Here is a 23,267-nt window from a genome sequence, read left to right as displayed (position 1 = left end):
TTCCAGAGACGGAACAGTAATAGAGCATTGAAAATTTTGAAGACTGGGCATTTGTTCTTAAGAGTGTGTGCCCTGGGGGAACTTGATATATTTTCTTTCCCCCCTGACTTTCTCAATTAGTTGGGATTATGTTAGGCTTTATATAATAGAAAACTCAAAATAACAATGGATTAAACAATATAGAAGTTTATTTTCCTGTCATACAAAGGAAGTTTGGGAGTAAGCAGTCCAGGCCTGGGCTGGTGGCTCCGTGGTGAATGCAGGATCCTTCCATCATCTCTGATTTCCATCCTCAAGATCACTTCATGGTCCAAAATGACTACCAGAGTCCAGCCATCATGTCTGTGTCCCAGGAGGCATGAAAAGAAAGGGGAAGGGCAAAAGGGTGTGCTTCCCAGCTGAGTCAGGGCTCTCTACATAGTCTTCCACACACATGCAGGACCCATGTACTCTTGTGTAGGTTGTTCACTGGACAAGGATGCCATTCATATCATCAACATGGATTTATATTTTATTTACAAGTGCTTTCTAGCATATGGCAAAGCAGTATATTAGGTTCATCTTCTGATGGTATTTTGAGGAATGGATGCCTTTTCCTAATTCACACAAAGGTTCTGTCTGGGTCACAGATGGCTCTGCCTCAAATACACTTCCAGCTCTTTGTCAGCACCTAATCACCCTGTCATACTGAGTTGCAAAGAGGGCCAAGAAATGTAGTGTTTAGCTGTGCTTCTCCAACTAAAATTAAAATTCCAGTGCTGAGAACAAAGAGGAAAACATAGCTGGCAGTCTGCCACACTATCAATCTGAGGGCATATTTGCTAGAGCAGCCCAATCACTAAGGGCAGCTGGGGTGGAATGTTGGTTTTGAGTAATCTCCTGCCCTGGCCACCTTTTTCTCATGCAACCATGAAATACTCACCTCCCAAGTATATTTCCTTTCCTCACTCTCCTTGGCATCTAATTTACAGAAGGGTCATCTGAATTGCAAACACAATTTCTAAGTTAAACTCCTGGGTCAGCTTCAACATGATGAAGTAACAATTCATAAAAGAGATAAGGTAGGGACTCCTTTCAGCTAATATAGAAAGAAATTAAATGACTGCACTCCAAAGTTTGTAATCGTCAACTCTACACTGAACATGGATGTAGATTCTTGTGTTTCTTTGCTTACACCACGCACTTTCTTACTTCCATGCCTTTGCACATGCTCTCTCTTCTCCCTAGATTTATCCCCATTCCACCATTATTTTCTGCCTGGTAAACTCCTATTCATCCTTAAAAACCCTACTCAGTGACACCCTCCTCTGTGAAACCTTTGTGGCACTTACCACTCTAACTTTGCACACTTCTCTTCCATCTGTTCAGATATATTGTATCTATCATTAGAAAGGTGTTATTTGTTCATCTGTTTATCTGTCCTACTAGAGCATGAACTTCAGCAGGTACAGGACTGTGTCTTCTTCCTTGTGCCTGCAAAGACCCCAGCTCATAGTCATGGGTAGCATCTACTAAACTGCCCTTTGATCCAAAAGCAAGTTTATACTTACTTTTCCAGCACCAATACAAATCTCTTATTTACTTTAAAAGAACAAAATGACTTCTTGATACTTTACATATTCAAATTACAAGAAAAGAGTTTTCACTTGAACTTTCAGTATCAATCTAAAAGTGAATCATGGGTTTCCCTGGTGGCGCAGTGGTTAAGAATCTGCCTGCCAATGCAGGGGACACAGGTTCGAGCCCTGGTCCAGGAAGATCCCACATGCTGCAGAGCAGCTAAGCCCGTGCACCACAACTACTGAGCCTCCGCTCTAGAGCCCACGTGCCACAGCTATTGAGCCCGTGCGCCTAGAGCCCGTGCTCTGCAACAAGAGTAGCCACCGCAGTGAGAAGCCCGCGCACCGCAACGAAGAGTAGCCCCTGCTCGCCGCAACTAGAGAAAGCCCATGCACAGCAACAAAGACCCAACACAGCCAAAAATAAAATAAGATAAATAAATTAAAGAAAAAAAAAAAAAGTGACTCGTATGTTTTTCTTTTTAATTCCATCGGTATTTTTATTTATTTATTTATTTATTATTTTTGGCTGCCTTAGGTCTTCGTTGTTGCGCACGGGCATTCTCTAATTGCGGCGAGCAGGGGCTACTCTTCGTTGAGGTGTGTGGGCTTCTCACTGTGGTGGCTTCTCTTGTTGTGGAGCATGGGCTCTAGGTGTGTGGGCTTCAGTAGTTGTGGCATGTGGGCTCGGTAGTTGTGGCGCACAGGCTTGGACCACGGCTCGAACCCATGTCCCCTGCAATGGCAGGTGGATTCTTAACCACTGTGCCACCAGGGAAGTCCCAATTGTATGCTTTAAAACTTGTGTTTTTGCCCCAAGCATAACAGAAATACTATACATTCAGTGAAATTATTAGACTGGGTTTCCTTTTAGCAATCCTAGAGAACTAAGCACCCCTTTTACTTGATCTCCTATATTTAAAATTGTCCTTTGCGAGTAAGACCCAGAAAGACAAAAGAAAAGTAAAATAATAAATTGCTCTATTTGCATCTTTTAAGGGCAAAGGTCACCGTATTGCACAACTGACTTCTTCAACTTGAACTAATTCCTAATTTTTTCCCAAGTTTCAGAAGTGCATGCTCAAAGCTTCAATACAGAATGTGGGGACTTGACTTAAACTTCATATAATCCCATTTCTTATCAGAGTAGTCAGCTGCTGCTCAGATTTACCTCTAAGCTCAACATTTTAGAACTAAATGACCACTGTCCTCCAGTTACTGTGTCTTTAAAAAACTTAGGCTAGTTTACAACAAAAACTGCATTTTCCTTACTAGACAAACTAATCATTTTTTAAGGAAGGGTACTGTGGCTCCAAGAAAAAAATGCTTTCATTCTGAAAGGCTACTCCCCGCTCTCCAATTCCCTCAGCAAAGTATTTTGCCAGTATTCTGGAAAAGTGCATTACAAACAAAACAAAACAAAACAACAACTTAATCAGATAAAATATATTTTCTGAACTTTTGGAGTAGATGAATTAACCTCCAGTTTCAGGTGCTAGCATAATAAAGCAGGCACTCTCGTTTTGCATTATATTACTTCTGAATTTTTCATGGTGTCTCCTAAATATTGATGTTTTGACGTAGATAGAGTATTTTCTACACCAGCAGGAGCAGACCACACAGAAGAGATAAATATAGCTTTCCTTGGAAACGGGAAGGCTTAGTAAACAGAATTCTGCTCTCTAACGCTGAGAATGTAACTTCTCAGAAGAGTGGGGACTACCCAGGTACACGTACTGCAGAACACTGGTAGCCAGGATGTATGTGGCCTTGTGCTTTCCTCATCCTTCAAGTCCGTCCTTGGTGAGGGCACATGGGGAGGCCAGCAGATGCCCATGCCATGCACTTTCCTGCTCCCAGCCTGCTTATACCTAAGTCATCTAATAGGGATAGGGGTCCTCTGGGGTCTCTTCCTGCATGAAGATTCTGCACAGTAATAAGGGCTTTGGGGGAAGGGGAAGGAACACACGTTGGTAGAGTACCTGTTTTGAGCCTGTGAGGTCGGCGTTATCCCCATTTTACAGAGGAGGCCACAGATGGTCAGAGCAGTTTGGTAACTTGTCCAAAGCCCCTCAGCTGGTAAATGGCAGAGCTGGGCATTTTTTTTTTTTTTTAATATTTTCTCATATCATAACTTTTTCTTTGATCCATGGCTATGTAGAGATGTGTTTCTTTTTTTTTTAAATTTATTTATTATTTATTTTTGGCTGTGTTGGGTCTTCGTTTCTGTGCGAGGGCTTTCTCTAGTTGCGGCGAGCGGGGGCCACTCTTCATCGCGGTGCGCAGGCCTCTCACTATCGCGGCCTCTCTTGTTGCGGAGCCCAGGCTCCAGACACGCAGGCTCAGTAGTTGTGGCTCACGGGCCTAGTTGCTCCGCGGCATGTGGGATCTTCCCAGACCAGGGTTCGAACCTGTGTCCCCTGCATTAGCAGGCAGATTCTCAACCACTGCGCCACCAGGGAAGCCCAGAGCTGGGCTTTGAACTACTCAAACAGGGAAGCAAGCTAGAAGATCCTTTACTGTAAACTCCAAAACGTTCCCGGTTCTTAAAATCAAAGGTAGTCCAAGTTGCTGTTGGTGGGGCGATGTCTCATGGAATGGGGGTTCTCCAGGAAAGCCAGGCTGGCTGTTCAAATGGGAACACCCAAGTGGGCCACCAGGCTTCCCCAAATTCACAGGGTGTTTGCATTTCCTTGATGTATGGCAGGACGGGGTGACACCTTGTTCCCGGGGACCCAGTGACTAGGTCTGCCCTCTAATGTCCCACCCTCCTCCAGCAATCAGGCTTACCTGCGGCTGACTTCTGAGTCAGTAGTTCTCACTGAGTAGAGAACCAGAGCCCGGGTGGGGTGCCACAGTTGAGGGGCAGCATACAGGCTTATGGGGAGGCCTGTGACCGTGGCCACCCCACACTCGTGACTGCTCAGCGCACCCCTGCATTGTTGAGGCACATGCCCAAGTCTTGCTCTTGAGGCCTCTCTTTTCTGGGCTACATACGGACCTGTCCCCTGTCTGCGCACTGTATTCACTGGGGAGTTTAAAAAATAGCGCTTGGGCTCCAGCCCCCATACCAAAGGAAAGCGCTATTCTCAAGTCTCTTACTATAGATTCGTTTTGCTTGTCTTTGTCCTTTATGTAAGTGGAGTCATGCGGTGTGTGCTCTTTTGTGTCTGGCATCTTTGGCCCAGCACTGTTTGTGGGATTGATCCCTGTCACTGTGTGTGGTTACAGATTGTCTGTTCTCATTGTATGGTGTTCCCTTGTGTCAAGAGACCATCATCTGTGGTGGAAGGACATCTGGATTGTTTCTAGTTTTTGGCTTCTACAGATCGGATTGGATCGTGCTGTTACGGACATTCTCGTTTGTGACTTTTGGTAAACACGTGGACACATCTTCGTTGGATCTATACCTAGGAATGAATTGCTGAGTCACAGCGTTTGTATCTGCCCAGTTTTAGTAGATTCTGCCAAACAGTCTTCCAGAGTGACTGTATGAAAGTCTCCTGTTACATTTTGATTCATCCTAGTTTCTCTTTAGCACTGTTACCTCAGTTCCAATTTTGAGGGGACCCTCCACATACCCTTCCATCTTAAAGGTCAACGTCTTACCTGAGTCCAGTGGTAGGACTGAGGCCCACCAGCCACCCCAGCCCTGCAGCTTCAAGTGTGTGCCTGCGCTGACACTGAGCGCCTCTGTGGGCAGAGCCCCGTGCTTGGAGCCAAGGGGAAGACCGAAGAAACAGAAGATCGCATTCTAGCTGGAGGGGGCGGAGGGGTCAGGGGAAGATAGGAAAGACACCTGCAAGGAAGGTGACTTGGACGGCACGGCAGCGTCTCCCAGCTTCCTTACAAGCTCTCAGCAGTCCCCCTGCCCCAAGCAGGCCTGAGCTAGCTCACAACCCCCGGTGACCTTGAGCAGAGCCATGTGGTCTCCCTGAGCCTCCGCCCCGCTCTCTTTGTCACAACGGGGCTTGGCTATTACAGTATTCAGTTCTGTGGTTTATTGGCCTCCTGTTACAAACAAGGCATGGTGGGGATTTGGGGCTGAAAAGGACAGTATCCCTGCCTTTGAGAAGCACACAGTTTCATCATACAGAAAAATCCTCCCCAAGTAACAAAGCATAAGGAATAGAGGTGGTCTGGGGAAGGGTGGGTTGTGGGTCTGGCTGTCTGCATTAGAATCCTGCCACATTTCCCCTCCAACCCCACCCCCTTTACTGGCTGTGATCTCAGACAAGTTACACAACCTTGGTTTTCTCATCTGTAAAGTGGGACTGTTGTGAGGATTAATGGGTCAGATGATACAAACTGCTCACAGCAGTGTCCGAGGAAGCCCTCCCTAAGATGCCTGTTACCCTCAGACCTTGAGCCCACTGGGGTGAGAGTTCAGGGGCGAGCATAAATACACTGCCATGGGGGCAAGGGCGGCTCACGGACAAGAGATTTTGCTGACTCCTGAGGAAGGAAGAGCAGGGTTCTGATGGGGGACATGGAGGGTTGTCCCAGGATTTGGAGGTCTGTTTTTGGGGGACAGAGAAACTGTATGGCTTCAGGCTCCAGAGTCGGGGTGCCTCCTGGGGCTGACTAGGAGTTTAGCCTGTAGCTTGCAGGCTGTGCGAAGGACAGATTATGGAATTTCTCCTCCCTAGGAAAAGAGAGTTGGTAAAATGTGAGAGTTGGGCTGTTGAGACTTTCACAGGCCTGGCTGGGGGGCAGCAGGCCCCTGGAACTGTAGCATTTTCTTCAAACTTCTACTGGGATCTTGGACACCATGGATGTGGAGTCATGGGTCCACCCTTCCCCCTGAGGGTTACAACCAGGAGGGCAGCTTGGGGAATCCAGCTTTCTGCACGGGACCAACTTACCAGTCTGTGCGGGGAGAGAGGCTCTGGGATTGTCTGCTCACCTGTTACCTTGGAGATGGCATTTTCTCTTTGCTTCTTGATCCTACAGAAGGGCCACAGTCCCTCCCACCTCAGTCAGGCCCAAGTGTTTATTAAACAGCTGTTGGTGAGATTCCTGCATCTGCCAGAACTGGGCTCAGTGCTCACTGGGATACCGTGGGGAGCAAGACAGATAGCCAGCCTTCTTAGAGTTTATAATTCAGTCTAGAGCAACGGTTCTCAAAGTGTGGTCCCCGGACCACCAGCAGCAGCATTACCTGGGAACTAGTTAGAAATGCAGATTCTCCGGCCTTACCCCAGATCCCTTGAATCGTTTAACAGCTTCTCAGGTGATTCTAACACATCCTGAAGTTGGAACCGCTGATCTGCAGCATGGGTTCTGCACTGAGGGCAATTTCCCTCCCAGGGAACACTCGGCCATATCTGGAGATATGTTTGGTTGTCACACGGGGGGTGGCGGGGGTGGGGGGGGTAGGGGAGGAGGTGGAGCTGGTATTACTGGGTAGAGGCCAGGGATGCTGTTAAACACCCTACAAGGCACAGGACAGGCCTCATAACAAAGAATTATCTGGTCCAAAATGTCAGTTGTGCTGAGATTGAGAAGCCCTGCCCTAGAGCAGTTACCATAGAGGGCAGGGAGGGCAGTGGTCCTTTTCTCCCTTTGTTCCAGATGTGTTGCTCCCTGGCCACATGACCTGGGGGGAGTCACGGCCACCCCCGGCCTCAGTTTCCCCAGCTATGAAGTGAGGGGGGTGAACTCACGTTGCTGAGTTCCTCTTTAGCCTGGAGGTTCAGTGGTTCCAACCTAGCAACTGGCCGACCCAGGGAGGTTGGGCTGATGCAGCCCTACTCTTCCTCGCAGGTGCCAACTGGCCTAGAGAGGCCTTGGGGGAGGGGAGGCAGGTAAGGGCTGTGTCATCTGCCTAGTGCTACCGCCTTCCCAACCCAGGCTGCGGCAGCCAGAGTCCAGTGGGCCTTGGGTTTCCCGGTGAACAGCGCTTCTCCCCATTGGGGGAGATGGGGAGCCCAGCCCCAAGGAGCCCGCCCTGGGGAGGAGAGTCACCAGCTAGCTCCACGCCCTCGCCTGCACTGTGCAGGGAGCTGGGCAGGCAGAGCGGCGCCTTCTCTCCTGAGCCTCAAACTTCCACTTTCCTCATACTCTAAGTAAACCAGCAGTCCTGGCCAGGGAGGGCCGGAGGCCTGAGAATAGCCGCGGCACCCTGGTGGCCGTCCCGCCGGCGCCCGGAACGCCCAGACTCTCCACGCCCCGGGGGTGGGCGTCTCGGCTCTCCCTCCCTACCAGGGAGCGTGGGGGCGGAGTTAAACCTAAGGACGCAGGGGGGCCCGTGAACTCTGATTGGTCGGACTCTGAGGCCCCGCCTCTTCTTGGAGCTCGCTGACCTCCTTCTTCATGGACCTGCAGCTCCTGTGCACCAGGAAGGGGAAGGTCTTGTTTATTATTATTTAATTTTTCGGAAAAAAAATGTGCAGGCCTGAGAGACCCACTCGGGTAGACGGCCGCGGCCCGCGTGCAGTCGTGGCTCGCCTGTGCTCTGAGGGTCGCAAAGAACAGGTATGAAGGCTTGAGGCTGAAAACATGCTGAAGGGAGACAAGATGGGCTGGGGGCGGGGTTGGCAGGAGCAACATGCCCAATGACAGACAGGGAATGAATGCTTTGACTACAAATTCTAATCCTCATAAGTGAGATGCGATTTGGGGCAAGTCCCTTGCCTGCTCTGATTCTTACCTTAAGTGAAAAGGAAAGTCAAGTTCAATGAATTTTGACTCCTTAGTGGGTGGATTTGCATGGGCCATGGTTTATCATATCCCTGGAAAACCCACCTGCAGACAGTCAATGCCTGTTACACCTGGCTAACCTAGAGCGCCCTACTTCGTGTGCATTTAGGACCCGCTATTAAATAAAGGGCGGTTAATAGGTGGCAGATTAACACACTGCAGTAAAGCTTGCTTTGTAATCTGAGATCAGTGGCTCTAAAGCGCCCGCCTTGAACCAAGGACTAATATTCTTATTATCTTAATTAGGATGCAAGAGAAAGGACTTTAAACTTTCTCCTTGAATCTGTTATTTTGCCCTGGGCCGTGGCCCATCATGGTGCCCCTTGTCCTGGTTCCCTGAGTTTAGATGCAGTGCTTGAACACTGATCATTTCAACATTCTCTCTCGTGGTTCTATTTGCTGTCCAAGTCCGGGGACATAACTACGCTGCACACACATCGGATCTGCTAAGTTGGTAGAACCCAGCAATTGTTAAAAGGCAGTGGGGGGGCTTCCCTGGTGGTGCAGTGGTTAAGAATCCGCCTGCCAATGCAGGGAACACGGGTTCGATCCCTGGTCCGGGAAGATCCCACATGCCGCGGAGCAACTAAGCCTGTGCGCCACAGCTACTGAGCCCACATGCCACAACTACTGAAGCCCGTGTGCCTAGAGCCCGTGCTCCGCAGCAAGAGAAGCCACCTCAATGAGAAGCCCGCTCACTGCAACAAAGTGTAGCCCCCGCTCGCCGCAACTAGATAAAGCCCGTGCGCAGCAACGAAGATTCAATGCAAACAAAAATAAATAACTAAAAAACAAACAAAAAAAGGCAGTGGGGAGTAAGGGTGGCGCCTGTAGCGCCCCTAGCATGTGTCTGGGTGCAGAACTCCACCGCTCTGCTTCCCTGGCTGCTTCCCAAGGAGCTGATCAAAGGGTGAGAACTCAGAGCTCATGTGGACAAGTGAAAGCACTGGGATAATTCTATGCAGAAAAGGGAAAGTTGGTCATTTATATCCCAGCAGGAAGTGACAGCCGTGCTCTTGGCCTCTCTGTGCTTGACAACATCCTGCACAATTTATCTTATTTGCTTCTACCGCGTATGCTGATTTCACAAATATTGGCAAAGTGCCTTTCTGGGCAGGCATTATACTGGGCACTGGGGTCAGGGCAGGGACCAGGATAGACACGGTCCTTGCCTTCCCAGCTCCAGACTATTGTGTTGTGACCCTCCCACCGGGTGAACTGTGTCCATCTGCTCCTGCTGCTGGGGGCAGCTCTGCTCTCTGCCTTCTGCCTTTTCCCACATGCTCCCCAGTGCCCCACAATCCCTAAGCCTAGTCCTGCCTTCCAATACCACAGAGACTAGCAGCTGGCTTTTCTCCATCTTCTCAAGGGGTAGGATTTCCTGGCAGAGACAGAGCGTCTCTCTGTGGGAGGCGGGAGAAGCCTGTGCATGTTTTCTTTTCTTGGCAGGAGCAAACCTCAGAGCCTCAGCAAGCCCCCAGCAGAGCCCTGTGGCAGATAGAGGGCACCCTAGGGTGGGTTTGCTAGCAGCGTCCTCCTCCTGCCCCAGCTTTCCAAGAGAGAGTCTGGATGGGCCTGGGAAGCGGGTCTGCTGAGGCCTCACCTGAGATCCATGCTTTCTCCTCCGGTTGGGTCCTTACTGGCCTGCGTCCAGCAGACCCTCTGCTGGCTCAGGCCCGAGGACGGTGCCCGTATTCACGCACATTTCTCTGAATGTGAACCTCCGGGGGGTTACTTCCCTGGGAATGTGCAAGATGAGGAGCTAGATAATAATGCTGGGCCAGCCTGGTACTGGTTTGCAGGAACTAAGTTCTTCTTTCTTGCCCTTCTGAGAAAAAAGCAGGGGAATCAGACAAATGAGGGTTAAAAGAGCTGAGCTGATATGAAATGTAATAGGCAAGTCTATAGAGACAGAAGGTAGGTTAGTGGTTGCTTGGGGCCTGGGGTGGTGTGAGGGACAAAGCGGGGTGATAGCTAAAGGGTACAGGGTTCCTCTTTGTGGTGATGAAAATGTTCTAAAATTGTGGTCATGGTTGCACATATCTGTGAATATACTAAAAACCACCGGGTTGTACACGTTAAACAAGTGAATTACATGGTATATGAATTATATCTCAATAAAGCTGTTGACAGCCAGCTGAGGTATGTGGCCATGTTTGGGCCACTGAACACTCCCCCACCCCGAATGAACTTAGCCTCCCAGCTCTTCAGACCTCCCCTCGTACCCCTTATGTGTACCCTGAGGACAGGCCCCCCTCAGAGAGGGCCAGCAAGGGGCAAGCATGGCCCCATCTCCTCTCCTGAGCCCACCACTCAGAGAAGCCCCTGCGCCTCCCGTGGCGGAGGGTGTCACGAGGGCGGAGAGAAGCTTCTCCGAAGCGTCTGGAGCCAGAGGCCCCTCAGAGAACCATGAGGCCTCAGAAACGCAGCCCCACCACCCAGGGCTGTGCGGAAGCCAACGCAGCTTCATCTTTTCCAAATCTGATTCATGAATTTCATAGCTCAGTAGGATCATGGGTGATTTTTGTGTCTTTTTCTGTTGTTTTCCAGTTTTTCCATACTATGCTTATATTATTTTTTTCAGGTCAAAAGTACCTAAAGTCGAGGGTTGGGTGGGAAAGAAGTCGGGGATCTGGTGTTTCTGGCCACAGGTCAAGGTGGATTCTTTCCCCCTTGCAGGAGTCATGTGGCTGGAAATACTCCTCGCCTCAGTGCTGGGCTTTGTCATCTACTGGTTCGTCTCCAAGGACAAGGAGGAAACTTTGCCACTTGAAGATGGATGGTGGGGGCCCGGGGTGAGGCCCACAACTGGGGAGGACGAGAGCATCCGCCCATTCAAGGTGGAAACGTCAGACGAGGAGATCAATGTAAGGCACCTCTTTCCAGGCGAGGGAACAGAGGGGAGGGCGGGGAGGCCCCTTCTGGGGCTGGGACTCAGGCTGGGGCTGGGATGCGGAGGGGCTTGGGAAGTGGTTCCTCTTGGTGGGGGGGTATTTTTCGCCTGCTCTTCTCCCACTGGGCTCGCCCACTCTGCCCACCCATCCCTTCTGCTCCTTCCCTCCCGTTTCCGCCTTCCCCTTCCCAAGGCCCAGCAGTACCCAGGCCGGCGAGTGGGTGCCAGCCGGACCCAAGGGTCACAGAAAGCAGCTGTTTTTGCCTCCTTGGTGCCCCACCTGAAGCCCTGGGAGTGAGCTTGTCGGCTCAGGGCCTGGGTGGAGATCGTGAGTGAAAAGCAAGGCCGTGGTGACATAAATGCTGCTGCACAGAGAACCTGGCACAGGGCCAGCCGTGGCCAGGCACCTACTGTGTGCCAGCCCCCTTGTAGTCACATGCAGTCCCTGCGGTCATGCAGAAACTGAAGCTCAGAGAGGCAAAGCAACTGACCCAAGGTGACTGAGATAATAAGCAGAGGGTTTAAACGCAGATCTGTCTAACTCCAAAGCCTATGCCCGTCCTCTGCACGGGGCTGGAATCGGGATGGATGGACATGATCGTGGGGTGGGCTGATCTGAGAGCGAGGCTTGAGCAGGGCCAGGAGGGTGGGTGGGACCTGGGATGTCCCTACTCATCCTTTTTTCATTTTGTGGGTGTGGGAGCACCTACTGTGTGCAGGCCCTGTGCTGGGTGCTTGGAAGAAGAGGGAGAGCCTTCCCTCAAAGAGCTCCTAGTCAGCAGTTGAGAAATGTGGACAGAGAAACGTTAATGATTAATAGAGATAAATGCGGTAAGAAGTGCCGATAAAAAGTCATGGGAGCGCTGAGGAGGACGGGATAAAAGAGCAGAGACAGCTGTACCCAAGAGAAACCAGACTGAGGCTCCCTTGGTAGCACTTGACGAGGTGTCGCTATTGAGGACAGAGGCTGAGCCCTGTCGATACCTCCTTTAGTGGGTTCCTAGGCTCAGCGTCTGACATTCCTAAAATCTGTGTGGAGGTTACTGCAGTGCTTGGGAGGACACTCTGGGAAGGGTAACACTTGAGAGGCTCCGTGGACCAACTTGAACTTCCCCAGCTGGGGCTGCTCTTTCAGCTTGATGCACGCCTGCCCGTGAGACTTGTACCTTCTCTCCGGGTCTGTCATTTTTATCCTAAGTGAGTTAGGATATACTGTATCGTTCAGTGCTGCGTATCAGAGTCAGCAAATCCATCCTGCCACCTGTTTTTTTTTTTTTAATTTAATTTTTATTTTATATCGGAGTATAGTTGATTTACAAGGTTGTGTTAGTTTCAGGTGTACAGCAAAGTGATTCAGTTATACATAGACATATATCCATTTTTTTTTTCAGATTTTTTTCCCATATAGGTTATTGCAGAATATTGAGTAGAGTTCCCTGTGCTATACAGTAGGTCCTTGTTGATTATCTGTTTTATCTGTAGTCTGCCACCTGCTTTTGTACGTCTCCCATGCTAAGAATAGTTTTTACATCTTTAAATGGTTGGAAAAAAGTCAAAAGAAGAATAATACTTTGTGACATGTGGAAATCACATGACATCAAATTTCAGTGTCCATAAATAAAGTTTTTCTGGAACACAGCCATGCCCATTTGCCCGTGTACCATCCACGGCTGTTTCCACACTACAAGGGCAGAGTGGAGTAGCTGCAGCTCAAAAAGCCTAAGATATTTATGATCTGGCCCTTTACAAAAAAGTTTGCCAACCCTTGCTGTATATAAGCCTCGATAAATTAAAGATCCGTATTGTTCATACATTTAAAAACTGAAAGATGAGAAGTAAACCTGAAGTCGAAAGTGAAGAACATATGTTTGGGGAACAGCCACTGCTGTGGGAAGCCCGGAGGTTTCTTCTGGGATAAACCTAACAACCCAGAGCGCGAGTGTGCAGACCAGGAGTCTCCTCACCTTGTCTGGTGAAACTTTGCTTTGCCTCTGCTATACATATTATATATAATGTATATTAATATAATTATAATATATAATACATATTAGATATCATATATTATCATATATATTAACTATACTAATATATATGATTAATATATAATATATATTACATATAATATATAGGATATAATAATATAAAATATATAATATACATTTTATGTAATATAATAATGTTATAAAATATATAATATTTGGGTCTTGTGGCTGCAGGGTTTGGAACTGTCTTCTGGAAGCAAACTTTCTCTTGTGCTCTGCCTCATTCACCTTCTCTACTTGGGGTCCTGCATTTTGCTCCAGGATTTACACCAGAGGATTGACAAGGTCCGTTTAACCCCACCTTTGGAGGACAGCCGCTTCCACTACGGTTTCAACTCCAACTATCTGAAGAAAATCATCTCCTACTGGCGGAATGAATTTGACTGGAGGAAGCAGGTGGAGATTCTCAACGGATACCCTCACTTCAAGACTAAGATTGAAGGTATGTTTCCAGAACACCACCTGGAGGGGGATGTATATCACAGGAAGGGCCTTCTTAGGTACTGGACGTGACTTAGGGACTTCCCTGGTGGTCTAGTGGTTAAGACTCTGTGCTTCCACAGAAGGGGCATGGGTTCGATCCGTAGTCAGGGAACTAAGATCCCACATGCCTCCCAGTGCGGCAGAAAAAAAAAAAAAACAACCTTCCTTAGATACTGGACATGACTTAGATAAAGCCAGGAGACCCAGAATTCAATTATTGGTCACTGAGATGTATTTGGAAGGTATAACGCCACGAGGATGCAAAAATAATGCAGAATCCCAACATATCCAATGGTCTAGAGCTAAACAGGAAAACATATAAATAAATTAAAAACCAAAGAAATGCACAATCCACTTCAGTGATGGAACAGTCTCTGAGAGGATGGAGATAAGATTTAGATCTGGACGTGGCCTTGGTCAATCAGCCCCTCCTTGAAGCTTTGGAGTCCACGATGCTGTGACTGTTCAAGGGTGCTCAGCCTGTCAGTCAAGGTCCGAATAAAAACTGTCCTGTCTCTGCAGCTCTAGACCTCCTGTCCCAACAGTATCACAGGTTGTCACCCAACTTCATCTGGAAGGGAAGGTATCTCTCAAAATGTTCTTGGGAAAGTAACCTAAGATCATTTGGGATGAGATAATAGTTTCCTAAGTGGAAAAGCATTTTTTTAGCCCCAGAAAGATTTAGAATCAAATATAGAAATGCTTAAGAAAATCAAACTCATGCTGTTAATTTTTACAAATTTATCTGTTTTTAATTATAGTAAGATACACATAACATAAAGTTGACCATTTAAACCATTAAGTGTACATTGTTACGTGTAACGCCACAGTGGATTAAGTACTTTTATATTGTTACCCAGCCAGCACAGCCATCTATCTTCAGAACTTTTTTTATTTTGCAAAACTGAAACTCTGGGGACTTCCCTGGTGACGCAGTGGTTAAGGATCTGCCTGCCAGTGCAGGGGACACGGGTTCGAGCCCTGGTCCGGGAAGATCCCACATGCCGCGGAGCAACTAAGCCCGGGTGCCACAACTACTGAAGCCCGTGCGCCACAAATACTGAAGCCCGCGTGCCACAACTACTGCGCTCTAGAGCCCGTGAGCCTCAACTACTGAGCCTGCGTGCCACAACTACTGAGGCCCACGTGCCTAGAGCCCGTGCTCCACGACAAGAGAAGCCTCTGCAGTGAGAAGCCTGTGCGCCGCAACGAAGAGTAGCCCTCGCTCGCCGCAACTAGAGAAAGCCCGAGCGCAGCAATGAAGGCCCAACGCAGCCAAAAGTAAATAAATAAATAATAAGTAAATAAATAAACTGAAACTCTGTACTCATTAAGCAATAACTCCTCATTCCCTCCCTCTCCCTAGCCTCTGGAAACCACCATTCTGCTTTCTGTCTCTATGAATTTAAATATGATTCTGAATCTAAGTATCTCATATGAATGAAATCATACAGTATTTGTCCTTTTGACTGGCTTATTGCGCTTAGCATAATGTCCTCAAGGTTCATCCATGTTGTAACATGTGTCAGAATTTCCTTTCTAAGGCTGAATAATACCCCATGGTATAGATATGGCACATTTTGCTTATCCATTCATCCGTCAGTGGACACTTGGGTTGCTTCTGCCTTTTAGCTACTCTGAAAAATATTGCTATGATTATGAGTATACAAATATCTGTTTATGTTCCTGCTTTCTGTTCTTTGGGTATATACCCAGAAGTGAAATTGCTGAGTCAAGTAGTAACTCTATGCTTAATTTTGGGGGGAACTATAATACTGTTTTTCCTAGCAGTTGCACCATTTTAAATTCATCTTCTTAAAAAATGTTCAGAGAGGTTGTATTTACCTTCCCAAGGCTGAAAAGTGTGGGAATTGCCCAGTTTCCTAATTTTCCACAGAGGAATATGTAAGTAGAAAAGTCCTAACTGCTTACATATATTGTGTGTGAGTATATATAAAACTGCGTGTGAAAGAGCTGCATACTGATTTTCATATGAGAATGTTTTGTAATGTAAACGTAATAAATACTACATTATAGGCAAGGGCCTCCCTGCATCTGAAGAGTAGGTTTTCATTTATATGTATTTGGGGATGAAAAATAATAAAATGAGTAAATATTTTTTGAAGTGTACAAGATTCCCAGTTTCTCCATATTCTTGCCAATACTTGTTATTTTCTGTTTTTGTTTTTTTAATAGCCATCCTAATGGGTGTGAAGTGGTAGTATCTCATTGTGGTTTTGATTTACATTTCTCTAATGATTAATGACGTTGAGCACTTTTTCATGTGCTTGTTGTCCATTTGTATTTCTTCTTTGGAGAAATGTCTACTCAAGTCCTTTGTTCATTTTTGAATCGAGTTGTTTGTTTGTTGTTGTTGTTGTTGAGTTTTAGGAGTTCTCTATATATTCTGGATATTAATCCCCTATGAGATAATATGATTTGAAAATATTTTCTCCCATTCTGTGGGTTGCTCTACCAATAATTTTTCATGTTGAAGAAATTGTGCATGTTTGGAATTTTAGATATTTGTAATGTTTAAGAGAATTTTGGCCTTTGCAAGTAACAGATACGACTTTTCAGTACTAATTTAAAGTGGGTTAATTGAGTCATGGATTTAGACCTGTGATTTTATATGAAAATCTTCCTGAGTTTATATGCAATATTGGAAGATTTAAGCCTCACCATATTTATAAATTTAATTTATTAAAATTCTAAGAGTTACTTAAAGTTTGTGGAAGATATACTGGTTAGTCAAATCAAGTAAAGTTCTTATAAAGGAAATTGAAATTATACAGTGTTTAAGGAAGTGTCATAAAGCAAGTACAGACATGCAGCCCCATTAATCAAAGGTTCCTGGAGAATGACTGTCAACATTTGCTAGATTAAGAACTATACAGAATAATATTTTTAAGTTGAACTCAAATGCTTAATGAAGAGCTTTAAATTTGAAATTTGTAACTTCAGTAAGTTGAAGAATAATTTTTAAATCTGTAACTTCAATAAGTAGGAGAATAATTCTAAATATAAACCAGTTGTTGCTGTGCACTTTAGAGGACTTTGATACCTTCTGTCATGAGCCTAACAAGAGGATCTAAACCATTTTATCTAAGCCAAAGTACCTACAGGTCCTTGTATGTAATTTACAAAGGTTGCCTTTTGGATCCCTGGTGCCAGATGCCTGGCTCCCTTGGGTTTGACTCGGCTCCTTCGGTTACCCCAGCTCTTCAATGTCCATCCGGCAGATATTGACAGGGCACCTCCTGTACCCAAGCATTCTGCTTGTGACACACAGTCAGAGAAGACAAGGTCCCTGCCTTCCCAGCTCACAGGCTCTTGGGGGTGATTATAGCATGTGGTAAGGGGTGCTATGAGGGAGGAGGCTTCGGGAACTTTGTGAGCCCCACATGCCACCTGGGAGTATAAGGGAAGGCTTCCTGGAGGAGGTGGCATCTAGGCTGAAACTTAAAGGATGGATGGGAGTTTGCCAGGTGTGTGGGGAAGGTTGTCCAGAGGAGGGAACAGCATGTTCCAAAACCCAGAGGCAAGAGGCACTAAAGGGCTGTTTCCTTCCTGGAGGCTTGCAAGCTTGAGAAAGCCTTACCCCACTGGACCGTCTCAGGGTTCCTCACGACATCACAGGATATCAAGTGTTTATAGCACAAAACCTTCTCAGGGTACAAGTGCTCCAAAGGGGGTAGTTTCTTGCATGGAGTTTATCATGGAAGCAGCCCACTGTGACTGAACCCGTGTGCAGTTCAGTCACTTCCCTAGGCCTGCAGCTTGGCCTTGGCCCTGGGCCCTGCAGTGTGGGTCCTCCTGCTGGACCCGGCTTCACATGCCGTCTGCCCCCCCGCCACAGTGCTGAGCTGGCCACCTCCCAGCCCTGGGCCCAGCACGCCTTCAGCGTGTCTCTTTTCCTGGCTCCCCAGCCCAAGGAAAAGCCTTCTTGGCCCAAGAAGGCTCCCTCATCACTCTCTCTGCTGCCATCCTCCTCCCTCACTTTTGGACCTTTTCGGGGTCCTTTCTGTCTCTGCACTGACCCCTGTGCTTCAGGCTGCTCAAGGCTCAACCTCTGACCCCTCCCCGATGTTCTGTCCTCATCCCCACTAGCCTCCTTATTCGGCCTCCCTGTTCCTGCCACTTCCTTGTTCTGTGATGAGCTTCTGACTCCAGCCCATGTCCTGGGCCTCCTGCCACAGATCAGTCTCTGTTCTCAGAGAGTCTGAGACATTCAGGGGCTTCAGAGGCCTCCGGAGAATGCAGCCCATCACCTCCAGACGGGAGGGGGGAGTTGCCCGAGTCACAGGGAAGTGGAGGTTCAGGGCCAGAACCCAGCTCTCCAGCCTCCCAGCCTGTCTGTTCTTCCTTCACCTGTGGCCACGGTTTCAGCTCGGGCCCTAGGCTGTGACCACCGCCTCCCCTCACCCCATGGCCAGGCCCAGTGCTGCCCTCTGAGCCCAGTTTGGCTTCTCGATTCTGACCCAGCAGCCTGGGCACAGAGAACCTACCGGTACCATGTAGGGCAACCGAGAGAGCGTTTCCTCCCCAAAGGGAAGGGGGGCCCATAGGGCATATTTTAACATTTTTTTAATTTTAAAAGTTTACGTATTTAAAATTCAAAAAGTACAGAAGGAGACAGAGCGAAAAGGAAGTCTCCCTCTTGTCCCTCTCCAGGGACAGTGTCTGCTTCTGTTAAACATACGCTTCCAGGGGTTTCCGTGGTGGTGCAGTGGTTAAGCATCCGCCTGCCAATGCAGGGGACACGGGTTCGAGCCCTGGTCTGGGAAGAGTCCACATGCCGCGGAGCAACTAAGCCAGGGCGCCACAACTACTGAGCCTGCGTTCTAAAGCCCGTGAGCCGCAACTACAGATCCCACGTGCCACAACTACTGAATCCCACACGCCTAGAGCCCATGCTCTGCAACAAGAGAAGCCACCGCAATGAAAGCCCGTGCACCGCAATGAAGAGTAGCCCCCGCTCACCATGACTAGAGAAAGCCCGCGTGCAGCAACGAAGACCCAACGCAGCCAAAAATAAATAAATAAAAAATGAATAAATACATAAATTTATTAGAAAAAACCCAAAAACATACGCTTCCAGGGATAGCCCATGCATACACAAGAATGGATGTATATGTGTGTTTTTTCTAACTTTAAACTCAAATGATAACGTGAGTGATAGAATTCGAATCAAAAATAAATAATCTCACATCATGCTCTGTGTTCCAAAGGAGATAAAATTACCTACTAAAACAAACTTTAGGAGTAAATTTAGCAGCATAGAAGGACACCCAGGATATATTGTTAAGTGAAAAAAATGAGGTTCCAAAATAGAATGTATGTAGGGTTCTATTTCTGTTAAAAGAAAGTTATGTTCTCTCTTTTTAAAAAAAGTCTGAACTGTCACAGCCAAAGAGGAGCCTAAGGAGACATGACAGATAAATGTCATGTGGTGTCCTGGATGGGATCCTGGAATAGAAAAAGGACATTGGGTAAAAAACTAAGGAAATCTGAGTAATATTCCACTGTTTGTATGTACCAATATTATTCAGCCTTTAAAAAGAAGGAAATCCTGAAATATGTGACAACATGGATGAACTTTGAGAACATTCTACTAAGTGTTATAAGCCAATCACCGAAGGACAAATACTGCATGATTCCACTCATATGAGGTATCTAAAATTGTCAAAGAGAGTCGAATGGTGGTTGCCAGGGGCTGGGAGGTGGGGGAACTGGAGAGTTGCTAATTACTGGGTACAAAGTTTCAGGTACACGAGATGAGTAAGTTCTAAGGATGCGCCGAAGGACATTGCACCTGTAGATAACGATACTGTACTGTACACTTAAAACTTTGTGAAGACAGTAGGTCTCATGTTAGATGTTCTTACCACCATAAAATTAAAAAAATTAAAACTTAAAAAAAAAAAAAGCTAAGGAAATCTGAATACTTAAAGTATGGACTTTAGTTATCAATGTATCAGTACTGGTTCATGCATTGTAACAAATGTACCATCCTAACGTGAGATGTTAATAGTAGGGGAAACTGAGTAGTTGTATATGGGAACTTCCTGTACTAGCTTCACTATTTTTCTATAAATATAAAATTGTTCCCCAAAAAAATTTGTTGCAAAAAGTTGGACAGACAACACAATGTTCTCTTCAGATCATGGGATTACAATGTGATTTTCCCCCCCCTTTTGATTTACCTTTGTTTCCTGTTTTCTGTAGGAAACATGTATTATTTGTATAATGAATAAACAATAGACCTTGCTATCGGTGCCAGCCCTCAGGGTGGAGGGTTCCAGCTGTGCCAGCAGCCCTGGCTGTGTTTGCCGTGAACACCCAGGTGCAATCCAGGCCACTTGCCTGGGAAGAGGCTGCTATCAAAGGGACTCTAGTGGGGCCTGGAATCCATTCACCTGCCCTTGGCCAGGATGGTGTTCCAGTGCCCAGCACTCTACCTTAGAAAAATTTTCTCCACTTAAAAAAGAAAGTTATGCATATGTCCATTGTAGAAAAATTTAGAAGTTCATATAACACAAAAAAGACAATAATTTACTTGAAATTCTATTGCTCAGAGAGGACTACTTCTTATATTCTTGTAGTTTATCTCTTCAGACTTTAAAATTCCTATGCACACTGTAAACATATGCATATATATGACTGTTTACAAAAATTGGGTCATACAATGGATATGGCTTGGTAGTTTGCTTTTACCACTTAACAATGTGTAAGGAACTGATTTCCATATTCAATACACGTCGACACTGTCATTTTATTTTATTTATTTACTTTTTGGCTGCACCGCCCGGCATGTGGAATCTTAGTTCCCCGACCGGGGATTGAACTTGTGCTCCCTGCAGTGGAAGCACGGAGTCCTAAGCACTGGACCGCCCGGGGAGTCCTGACCGCCAGGGAAGTCATTTTAGATGACTGTGTCGTATTACAGTATACTGTTAAACTATAATCTATTTCATTCTCTACTGCTGGATATATAGGGCTTTTTTCCCCCGCAATTTGTAAATTATTAAACAAGTATTCATCGAGTGCTGCCACGAGCCAGGACCTATTCTGGCCTCTGGGAATCCAGCCGTGCGTGAGCAGCCTTGCCCCGGGCCTTACAGACAGAGCTCACGTTCTCACGTGAAAGGCAGGTGGCTGCAGGTGGCCGTGAGGCCGAGCGAGCTACCCGGGTATCTGGAGCTCCGTGTAAGCACTCAGCCAGCACTAGCGGTGGTGACCGTAGTCAATACCATGGGGGCGCCGAGGATGGCAGCCCTGCTCTGGCGGCGCAGAGCCTGATTGGCTACCCTGAGAGCTGGGACTGTGGCCTCCACAGCCTCAGGGCCCTCTCCCCCTGACCCTACCTGTGCTCTGTCTCCCTAGGGCTGGACATCCACTTCATCCACGTGAAGCCCCCCCAGCTGCCCTCCGGCCAGACCCCAAAGCCCTTGCTGATGGTGCATGGCTGGCCTGGCTCCTTCTACGAGTTTTATAAGGTCATCCCGCTCCTGACTGACCCCGAGAAGCATGGCCTGAGCAATGAGCTTGCTTTCGAAGTCGTCTGTCCATCCATTCCTGGCTATGGCTTCTCAGAGGCATCCTCCAAGAAGGGTACGGGCTGCTGCAGGCTGTGTCACTGCCCCAGGGGTGGGGGGTCGGCTGGGACAGCTTCCTTCAGAGCCTAAGGAGGCTGAGGAAGGAGGGGTCTGAGACCAGAGGGAAGAGAAGCAATGGGGGCGATTTTATTGCCAAAGGGCCAGTGCATCTTCTCAAGATGTGAGGGGCGTGGCAGGCGGGGGACCGGGCAGAGTCACGACTGTCCAGAGCTGGCTCAGGGCCTGGACTCTCGTGTCCTCAGGAGCTGCCCACTCAGGGCAGGTCCACGTCTGGGCCCTGCACTGTTCTGGGCCAGCAAGGCCGACTAAGCCCCACACACAGCGTGGGCCCACGGACTCTCAGCAGGACCGGTCTGAGCCCATCACACGCCCTCAGCGTCTCCTGCACCAAGGCCAGCACCAGGAGCACTGCCTTCTGGGCACTGGGCACCCCACCCTTGGGCTGCAGGAGTCCTTCTCACCCCCTGTGAGCTGCTCTCCCCTCAGCCTGGGGCGAGGGGGGATGAGGAACCTCAGAGGACCTGGGAGGACCCAAGGCGTGACCTCCGCATGGTTCTTCTTTCCCCTTTACAACCAGGCTTCAACTCAGTGGCCACTGCCAGGATCTTTTATAAGCTGATGCTGCGGCTGGGCTTCCAGCAATTCTATGTTCAAGGCGGGGACTGGGGAGCCCTGATCTGCACCAACATGGCCCAGCTGGTGCCCAGGTGAGGGGGGCTGTCAGGTGTGTGTGTACGTGTGCAGGTGTGTGTGCACAGCCCATGTGAGGTGGATGTGCAGGGAGGCGGGTTATGCACGCCAGGCCCTGCCTGGACGTAGTGTCTGAGCCTCGGAGCAGGGGCCACACAGGCAGGATATGTGTGGGCCCAGGGGAGACAAGGGAGCTTGTCATTCAGCTCTGCCTGGGGCACTTCGACGTGGATCTTCCCTCCACTTGGTGTCACACAGGATTGGTGACTCTGGGCCAGGTTCCCAGGCAGAGGGCCAGTTAGAGGAGGGGAAAGTCAGGGAGTAGACCTTTCTGATGGACCAAGTCCTGGGAGAGGCCTGACCGGGACCTGCTTCTCCACCTCATGTGGTCACCCCGGGGGGCAGATGCCGAAGAGGGCTGGCCCTGTGCTCCTCAGCCCTGTGGCCTCTTCCTCCTCCACCTCCGCCCCTGTCGCTTCCCCATCCTTGATGCCACCCAGCCTCCCCTGGCCCTTCTCTGCCCTCAGCCACGTGAAAGGCCTGCACTTGAACATGGCATTCATTTTAAGAAATTTCTACACCCTGACCCTTCTCCTGGGATGGCGTTTTGGGAGGCTTTTTGGCTACACCAAGAGGGATATGGAGCTGATGTCCCCCTTGAAGAAGATCTTCTTCAACTTAGTGAGGGAGACCGGCTACATGCACATCCAGAGCACCAAGCCGGACACCGTAGGTGAGTGAGCAGGCGGAAGAAAGCCTGGCTCAGTGGTTCGGGTGGGGTGGGCTTACATCCATTCCATTCAGCGAGGCTCCCAACCGGGAGGAAGCCTCACCCACCCCACGAACACGGTTCACGGGGTGAAAACCTCTTGTGAGAGACTCAGAGCTCCTTCCACCCTTACACGGCATTTCTCCACAGACGTGAGTGGTGCGTGGTCATAAAATTCCCAAACAACTCCACTGCGCGGCATCAGTGTTCCTGTTGGCTTTGACCCCTGGTCCCTCCACCCCTGAGCCCAAGTCCTACAGTGAGAAGCAGAGGGATGGACAGGGATGGGGGGAGGACGAAGCCTAGGGCTCATCAGGTCTGGGGCTTTGGGGGCAGGAGGGTGCCCCAGGGCCTGGGGGGAGTGTCCCCAAGACAGTGAGGAGGGCGCAGCAACCGTTTCTGCCATCAGGGCCCTGTTAAGGAATAATTTTTTTTTTTGTTTTTTGTTTTTTTTAATTAATTTATTTATTTAGTTTTGGCTGTGTTGGGTCTTTGTTTCTGTGCGAGGGC

At 48.3% G+C, this 23,267-nt stretch overlaps 1 protein-coding gene across 2 annotated transcripts in view; it reads left to right on the top strand.

Moving 5' to 3' along the window:
• The window catches only part of EPHX1 (epoxide hydrolase 1), a 40,353-nt gene that overhangs the window by 9,928 nt on the left and 7,158 nt on the right, over nucleotides 1-23,267 (top strand). The window contains exons 2-6 of one of the 2 annotated variants that reach the window (XM_036847211.1): nucleotides 10,941-11,128; nucleotides 13,458-13,638; nucleotides 21,066-21,293; nucleotides 21,876-22,005; nucleotides 22,516-22,721. In XM_036847211.1, coding sequence (XP_036703106.1) covers nucleotides 10,946-11,128; nucleotides 13,458-13,638; nucleotides 21,066-21,293; nucleotides 21,876-22,005; nucleotides 22,516-22,721 — 928 coding nt within the window. In that variant the 5' untranslated portion in view covers nucleotides 10,941-10,945. The remainder of the gene's footprint in view (nucleotides 1-10,940; nucleotides 11,129-13,457; nucleotides 13,639-21,065; nucleotides 21,294-21,875; nucleotides 22,006-22,515; nucleotides 22,722-23,267) is intronic. The other variant, XM_036847221.1, reaches the window with a different exon arrangement.

The sequence above is a fragment of the Balaenoptera musculus genome, chromosome 1 (genome assembly GCF_009873245.2).
Source record: "Balaenoptera musculus isolate JJ_BM4_2016_0621 chromosome 1, mBalMus1.pri.v3, whole genome shotgun sequence".
Classification (NCBI taxonomy): domain Eukaryota; kingdom Metazoa; phylum Chordata; class Mammalia; order Artiodactyla; family Balaenopteridae; genus Balaenoptera; species Balaenoptera musculus.
This window is presented reverse-complemented; position numbering and strand designations above follow the sequence as displayed.